This window comes from Nestor notabilis, unplaced genomic scaffold, assembly GCF_000696875.1.
Source record: "Nestor notabilis isolate BGI_N333 unplaced genomic scaffold, ASM69687v1 scaffold8883, whole genome shotgun sequence".
NCBI classification, from domain to species: domain Eukaryota; kingdom Metazoa; phylum Chordata; class Aves; order Psittaciformes; family Psittacidae; genus Nestor; species Nestor notabilis.
Genome location: NW_009922342.1, coordinates 7,291 through 15,802, shown reverse-complemented (window position 1 = coordinate 15,802; position 8,512 = coordinate 7,291). Strand labels below are relative to the sequence as shown.

Here is an 8,512-nt window from a genome sequence, read left to right as displayed (position 1 = left end):
TTGTGGGGAAGGGACCTTAAAGCTCATCCAGTTCCAATCCCTGCCACGGGCAGGGACACCTTCCACTAGAGCAGGTTGCTCCAAGCCCCTGTGTCCAACCTGGCCTTCAACACTGCCAGGGATGGGGCAGCCACAGCTTCTCTGGGCACCCTGTGCCAGCGCCTCAGCACCCTCACAGGGAAGAGCTGCGGCCTCAGACCTCATCTCAATCCCCCCTCTGGCAGGTTCAAGCCATTCCCCTTGGCCTGTCCCTACAGGCCCTTGTCCAAAGCCCCTCTCCAGGTTTCCTGGAGCCCCTTTAGGCACTGGAGCTGCTCTAAGGTGTCCCCTTCAGGAGCCTTCTCTTCTCCAGCTGATCCAGCCCAGCTCTCTCAGCCTAACTCCAGAGCAGAGCTGCTCCAGCCCTCGCAGCAGCTCCAGGGCCTCCTCTGTCCTCTCTCCAGCAGCTCCACGTCCCTCTCGTGCTGTTTCCCCAGAGCTGGATCAGGACTGCAAGGGGGGGTCTGCCCAGAGCGCAGCAGAGAGGGAGAATCCCCTCCCTGACCTGCTGCTCACGCTCTGGGTTCAGCCCAGCACATGGAGGGTTCTGGACTGCCAAGTCCTCATCAGTGATCCAGACAGAACCCAGCCACCTGTGATGTCCAGTGGTTTATTCAGTCTAAATAAAGGGTTTGGAAAACTGATCTTATGAGGAAAAAGCAACTAAAAAAACCACAGTAAAATGGGAACACAGCAGCATTCGCATCCCTACTTTAACCTAAATGCCCCATTTTACTGTGACATTTCCTCCTATGTTGATACCAACACCTCTGGGTGCCGATACCTGGTTACATTCCTCACAACCCTGAGAGCTGCCCACCTCGCTCCAGTGGAACCAGGGCCACTCCAGGGCTTTTCCAAGCTGATCTGCACAGGGCTAGCTGCTGCCCTTGCATCACTGATAGCCCATAGCATAAAACCCAAATTAAAACAGTTGAGAGAGAACAACTTCTGGCTAAAAGGAAAATGACAGAGGGACTGGTGAGACTCAGACCAGGAGCTGGAGGGGCAGATGCTGTCACCACCAGGCCTCGTACTGCTCAGGGCGTGCTCAGCAGGTTCAGCCCATGGAGATCACTCATGACCAAGCAAAGCCAGACACTGAGGCCAGCCCTTTCCATGGCTCCCACAGTGCTGCACCCTCCAAGCCCTGCAGAGCAAGGCCTCTCCCTGCAGAGCATCGCCAGCCCCTGTCTCCTTCAGTTTACACCTTTCAGCTTCTTGTTTGGAAGTTCCTGATGGTTCTTGACTTGTTTCCGTTTCTGGCACAGTGCTTCCTTGTTCTGCCCAGCACTCAGCTTCTCCAGGATTAGAGCAGTCTCCTTCAGGAGCCGCAGCTCCCGTTTCTCCTTTCTCTCCTCCATTTCTACTATGTCATCTGCAAACAAAGCCTTCAGAGGTGGGATCAGCTTCGGGATGGTCTTGAAGTCACCGAGGCGTACCTGCAACAAAGCACAGGAGCACCTGCATGAGAACTGAGCTTTGTTTGCCTTCCTCTCATTCCCTTCCGAAAAGACGTGGGTGCTGTCCAAGTTTTGCTCCATCAGTGACTATTCCCACTGTTATGGCTGCATTTAATCCACCACCCGCAGTGTTGGGCTCCTCAGTGTCTTCTGCAAGAGCCACCAGAGCAGCACCAACTGAGAAGGGAGAACACGGTGGCCACTGTTAGAAACCCACAAGAGCTACACTCACTGCAGAGCCCGAGGGGTTGGTGGAGGACATCACAAGTGTTATGGAGAAACTGGTCAGATTAAGTTCTACTGATGGTGCTTAAGCTTCAAGATCTTGACTATACCTCTGACAAGATCATTTGATTCTTTTTCAAAGGACTTGTGCTAAAGAATTTCATCTTTCTAAACGAACGTACAGAGTAAGTCAACACAAAGAGCCAAAGGCAGCAGGAAGAGCAACAGGTCAGTGTAGCTCTGGGCAAACTCAGAGCAGTTCTTCACATCACTTAATGGCTCATTTATAATCTGATTTCTACTCAAGTTACATGAAGCCCAAAGGAGCATTTGAGCACTACACATGGGAATAAAATCCGATTCAACTTACAGGCAACTTCTAAAATGTGGAAATTTGCAGATGTAATGAAGTAGCTTTATCTGAACTTGAACAGGACAAAAGTCAATCATTTCATTGGTTAAAACCCCTACATTCAGTTCTTACCAAACTGAATTTCACATGAGAAGTACTGTGCAATTCCTGTTTCCAGAGTGGAAATGGAGTGATGTGAAATGTGAAAGAGCCCTTTGTTTTGCAAAGAAATGAAAATACACCTCAAAAATGTCTAATTTCACACATGAACAACAACATACTGTGTATCTACCAACACCTGCATGGGGCAGGTCACTATGAAAGGCTGACAGGATGTAGGAAATGGCTCCTTTCCCCTGTTCCCTTTGAGGAATATACAATCATTTGAAAACAGTTCACACTGAGGACTTCACCTGGTGGGTGAAGTCAGAGGATGGGGAAGTTGGTGTAAACCTCAAGGGGATTTGATTTGGGGTGAGAAGAGCCAATGAATTAGATCAGATGATGTTAACTGCATCAGGACAATGAGCAATGGCCATAAATTAAAACACAACAAATTTCACCTCAACATGAGGAAGAACCTCTTTCCACTGAGGGTGTCAGAGCACTGGGACAGGCTGCCCAGGGGGGTTGTGGAGTCTCCATCTCTGGAGACATCCCAAACCTGCCTGGACACATTCCTGTGTGCCCTGCTCTGCATGGCCCTGCCTTGGCAGGGGGTTGGACTGGATGATCTCCAGAGGGCTCTTCAAGCCAAAGGATTTGTGATTCTGGGATAACACTGTTCATTATCACTTCCACGGCCCATCACTGCATTAACAAAGAATGAACTTTGATGTAACTGGATGAGCACAGCACTGATGGAGCCTGGCTTCAGCATGCAACAGTCCAACATCACACCCCTCCTGTCCTGCCCCGAGAGGCTGTTAGGACAGATGGAGCCCAACGTCAAGGACTGAATGAACTCCAGAGTCCCTATGGGGATTGTCCATAGCCAAGGGAATGATGTCTGAGCAGACAGGTCACAAGGCAGGAAACTGACCGGGAAGCGTGGGATCTGGGCATGACATAAATGGTGTGGAATAAGGGGTGGATACTGCCCTGGGATACAGTTTTGGGTTTAGAGTTTTAATTGTTGCTCAATAGCATTCACCTGATCAAGGACTTTTCAGTCTCTCATGCTCTGCCATGAAGAGGGGCACAAGAAGCCGTGAGGGAGCAGAGACAGGACAAAACTCGCCAAAAAGGTATTCCATACCTCAGAGCACCATATAAACTTTGGGGAGCTGGCCAGGAGCATATGATGTCCATCCCATCCCTGAGCAGCACTCTCAAGAGCCCTCAGCACCCATCCCCACCCCTCCCACACACTGGGGACATCTGCTGCCAGCAGCAAAAGGAGCTGTTTCAGAGGAGACTCCTCAGAAGGAGATGGTGTATTGATACAAGTGGAGAACTCAACTCATGAGCAGCCATTCCCAAAGTAACACTGAAACCTTTCCCATAGGCTGGCTCCAAGCTCCCAACTTACCCTCATGTGATCGAATGCAATTCCAACCTTCTCACTGAAGTCTTCACTGAAGAGCGGGATCTTGGCATACCTCTGGCTGAAGTGGTTGAGCATGATGAACTCTGCATCCATCTTCATCCCAGTCTGAATCGCCTGCGAGGTTGTGCTGCAAAGGAACAAGAAGAGGGCACCATGTCCCCATCATGCACAGCCTGGCTGGTGCTGCTGCTCCGGGGCAGGTCACACACACCACCGCTAGGTCCTGCTGACACTGGCAGAGCACGAGGTGTCCCTGCTCTCTGCAGGCACAGACACCTCCTCCTCTGGCAACCCGTGCTGGTGGCAAGTCTGACCTCCAAACGTCTCCAAGTGCATGAAAGTAGCTGTGATTACTTGGATCTCTGCATTGAAGAGCTCCACAAACTGGGGAGAAGGGCTTATTCAAATACTTGTCCCAGCAAGTCCAGCTCCTGCACAGCAGCTCACATGCAATTCCAAGAAGGTGCTCTCAGGTCTTCCCACTTTTGCTGGGGCAGCACTTGGTATCGCAGCACTGAGCTCCAACTGTGTTTCGGTGGGTGCAGGGACAACATGGTTCTTCATAGAATCCCAGACTGGTTTGGGTTGGAAGGGAGCTTAAAGCTCCTCCAGCTCCAACCCCTGCCACAGGCAGGGACACCTTCCACTAGAGCAGGTTGCTCCAAGCCCCTGTGTCCAACCTGGCCTTGAACACAGCCAGGGATGGGGCAGCCACAGCTTCTCTGGGCACCCTGTGCCAGCACCTCAGCACCCTCACAGGGAACAACTTCTGCCTAATAATCTTCTACCTCCCGAGTTTAGTCCTACATACAACCAGGCAGAGGGCCTTACCCTTGGGCTAGTCTATTTGTAGAGTTACCACCATCTACTCCTCTCTGGGGATTTTCAGAGGAGCTGTGAGGGTTTCGAGCTGCTGCAATGAGCAACACATCATTTTAGTACTGAAGAGCTCCACACACACCAGAACCATCTACAGAACCACTACCAGCTCCAAGGACAAAACCCAACTCAGCACCTTTGCCTTCCTCATAAGTGAGAGGCAGCAGAACACTTCCCACCTGTGTGTCTTCTCTATAGCTTCTTTCTCCATGCCATCTTCCAGTGTTGCTTCATGGATCAGCAGGGTAGCGTTCTTACCTGGGTGAAAAAGCAGATATGCGCTCTTCAGGTGAATACAGGCTGGTTCAAGTGCCTGCATGAACTCTCATTTCCCCCTCTTAGGCCCCTGGTGTGTTGCAGGCACAGCACCAAGGGTCTGGGGGTTCCCATTTTGGATACCAACAGTTCAAGACCTTTCTCCAAGACCTTTAAGCAGAGGGTGTTTGTCACCTACCCATTTTTACTAAGGCCATGCAGGGCATTGTGTCCCCAGAATAAACTACTTTCCAGCCAGATTTGTGGATCATTGCACATGCAAAAGCATTTTTACAGTGCTGGACTTCACAAGTCTGAAACTGAACAAGGATACAAGTGTTAGAGCTCGGGTCCTCCCAGCCCCTCACAGCAACTGCCCCTGCCAGCTCAGGAGCTTACCTCAGCCAAGTCGTAGTTCCCTAAAAGAGAGCTGACAAACCATTTCTGATGAGGTTTGATGTTCTCACAGCCTTTCACAAGAGACTGGGATGGGATCATCCTGTGAGGGAGGGGAGAAGACAGAACTAAGGACAGGTACAGAGGAAAACCTCATCTTGTCTCTAAGCAGACAATTTCTCCTCCTCAGTTCTTAGCCTTACAAATGAGACATGCTTGTGCACCAGTCTAGTTTTCCCCAGGCTTGCACTACCCAGTGGCCCACGAATTCATCCAACCACTTCCTCCTCACTGGCAAATACTCCTTTCCAGGAATCTTTTTTCACTTGCCCAACTCTCCTTTCCTAAGGGGAAGCAGCATTTAAGCCTCTATGAAGTAGCACAAGTGAGTAACAAACCCTGTCCCTCCCCTTTGCAAACTGGACATCCTAATTCTACATGCAATGAGTCAGAGCCACCTTCAATAAAGGGGTTGGGGAATGGATGACAGCAGTTTGCCTTGAGTAAGGACCCAGCAAGGACATTTCTCCACATATCACACAGAACACTCACTTGATGTCTCCAAGAATCTCTTCACAGTGGTTGTGGTACTCGTGTAGCCATGGCATGATCTGTTCAGGTGCTACCAAAAACAGGGGGCTGAAAGCCTGACCAAGGGCTGCCTGGAAAAGCAAAAGCAGGGGGAAAAATTAAGCTCAATACCAGATATACACCAAATCAGAGAAGAAATACCAAGGGAAATGATGGTGCTTTTTCCCTGCTCAGAAGTTCCCTCCCCTCACCCCAAGGCAAGGTCAGGAGCAGCGAAACAGCAACACTACTTACAAAAGCCTTCCTCCTCTCCATCAGGATGTGCAACAGCCCCTGCAAAGGGAGTGAACAAGACAGCAAAGCTGCAGTCATGAATGGCCAGGGTGTAAGTAACAACAGCATTACCACAGCTCAGCTGCAGAGGCTGGAAGGTCTATAGTCAGAAATACATGACAGCTCCTCTGCAGTGACGGCAGCCTGCTGAGCTGCAGGACAGCATCACTGCTCCCACCCCAGGCTGGTGACCAGCAGCTCCTCAGCCCTTCCCGGTGATGCCATGGTTTCCAGGCACCAGCAAAGGGCCTGCCCTGCTCAGGCCAACCTACAACAGAGCAACTCGTCCTCCTGTGAGTACTGAATGCAGAGCACTGAAGCAAGCTGGGCTGGACACTGCTAAAACGTTCCAACTCCAGACGGTCCCAGCAAGTCTGCAGGGAGCCCTAACTGGAAGGGAGAAGGGATAAGAAACACAGAGAGATTCAGTAGTACGTTGGGAATGCAGAGGGGATGAATACAGGCAACCTGTAGTCATCAGCTACCCCCAAATCCCAAGGAGCAGAGCAGGCCTGGACAGGAGCCCTTCTCCTTCCAACACCCCCCACCTACCGAATGGTGGTCAGTGTGCATGTGAGACACAAACACAGCTGCTATGTTACACAGCACTTGGTCAACTTGCTCTCCATAGTGGCGACAGAGCTGTCCAAAGGTTCCTTCTCCACAGTCCAAGAGAAGAGAGTGGGTAGAGCTGACAAGACAAGACAAGAGACGACACTGAGCAGGCACTGCATGAGCCAAGGGTCCACTGAGGGAGGGGGATCTGTTGGATTTGGTGCTGGAGAAAGACTCTTCATCAGGGACTGTAGGGACAGGACAAGGGGTAATGGGTTCAAACTGAAACAGGGGAAGTTCAGGTTAGATCTAAGGCAGAAGCTCTTCCTTGTGAGGATGCTGAGGCGCTGGCACAGGGTGCCCAGAGAAGCTGTGGCTGTCCCATCCCTGGCAGTGTTCAAGGCCAGGTTGGACACAGAGGCTTGGAGCAACCTGCTCTAGCGGAAGGTGTCCCTGCCCATGGCAGGGGGCTGGAGCTGGATGAGCTTTAAGGTCCAACTCAAACCATTCTGTGATTCCATGATTCTAAGGGAGAGAGCTCTCAGTGCTCTACACCTCTAAATGCTACTCCAAGCCCTACTAGCCAAGGGTTTAGAAAGACCTGCCTGCACAGCTCATTGTGCTCTAGTGTTGGTGCTGAACACACCCTGGGGGCAGATGGTAAAATGAAGACATTCATGTTTGGCTTTACAGGTGCCTCTCAAGTCTTCCCCACCTACAGAGACACAGGGGCCTGACACTGAATTCCTACAGGCTCCACAAGAGGGGCACTCTCCCCATGCCATCAAAACAGCCCTTTGAGACACTAAGCCTCTCCCAGCAGCATGCGTGCACAGGAATTTACCTGGTATTTACCAGCGTGGAACTGACATTTCGGATCTTCATTGGAATTGCAGATCCTGTTCCCAAGAACACAATTTCAGGATAAGCACCCACATTTCCTGGAGAAAACAGACAACAAGGATTTGTCAAGTCAATTTTATCCACATCTTGCCCAGTCAGATACCATTTAGTTCAACAGCCTGGTATCTACACGGTCTTCATGTCCAGTGTGTTCAGTTTTGCTTCCCTCAGGCTCTGGCTTTCCTACAGCAGCAAGGTGCACAAGGGAAGACAGAAAACACATCACAGTGCACAACCACATATCCAAAGGTGGGCAGACAAGGACCTTGCTCAATGACAGAGCTGGCAGCTCAAGAGGGACCTGATTCCTCCCGTTCTGCAGTGCCCTGACGCTGCCCAGCATCAGGATGCAGACAGTGAGTGGTGCTGTGCCTCACTGCCAACAGCACAACAAGAATCCAGAGGAGAGCACCCCACAGAGAGCTGGATCTAGGGCAAGGCTTCTCCCAGCCATAAGGACTCACACTGTGGCTGTTATGACAGCACCGAACATGAGCAGGGCTCTGATCAGCTTGGAGCAAGAACTCGTGGGTGCTTTGTCTCTGCCCCCAGCAGTGCTCCACTCCCAAACCCAGCAGCTTCAGAAAACCAGAGCACAAGATGGTATAAATCCAACTGAAGCAAGGCAACTCCATCTGCACAGCTCCAGGAGGACTTAAAAGCACCTCTCAGGCTGCAGGAAAACTCTATGTTCACAGCTTTGTTTGGGCTCTAAGGCAGTGGGTCACCATCTACTTCCCATTGCACTGATCCAAGACAAGTTGCTGATGCTCACCAGGAACAGCAGCCAGGCTCTCTTTGCACTCCTTCACTTGAGTCTGGAAGTCAGGGAGCTCCAAAGCTTCACTAACAAACGCGTTGTGATCGCAGACAGTCACAGCATCTCTGCAAGAACAGACCAGGAACAGGATGGGGCAGGGCTGGAACTGAAAAGACAGCACTTGTCCAAGCAGAGTGTGCCAAAACAGCCTGACAACAGACTCATAGAATCCCAGACTGGTTTGGGTTGGAAGGGAGCTTAAAGCTCATCCA

General features: G+C 51.0%; 1 protein-coding gene across 1 annotated transcript in view; it reads right to left on the bottom strand.

Moving 5' to 3' along the window:
- Positions 1–1,238: 1,238 nt before the first annotated feature.
- The window catches only part of ELAC2 (elaC ribonuclease Z 2), a 13,781-nt gene continuing 6,507 nt past the window's right edge, over positions 1,239–8,512 (bottom strand). The window contains exons 12-21 of the mRNA XM_010011569.1: positions 8,256–8,365; positions 7,422–7,518; positions 6,575–6,713; positions 5,984–6,022; positions 5,711–5,820; positions 5,162–5,261; positions 4,962–5,082; positions 4,687–4,765; positions 3,611–3,755; positions 1,239–1,481 (exon numbers count right to left, since the gene is read on the bottom strand). Coding sequence (XP_010009871.1) covers positions 1,239–1,481; positions 3,611–3,755; positions 4,687–4,765; positions 4,962–5,082; positions 5,162–5,261; positions 5,711–5,820; positions 5,984–6,022; positions 6,575–6,713; positions 7,422–7,518; positions 8,256–8,365 — 1,183 coding nt within the window. The remainder of the gene's footprint in view (positions 1,482–3,610; positions 3,756–4,686; positions 4,766–4,961; positions 5,083–5,161; positions 5,262–5,710; positions 5,821–5,983; positions 6,023–6,574; positions 6,714–7,421; positions 7,519–8,255; positions 8,366–8,512) is intronic.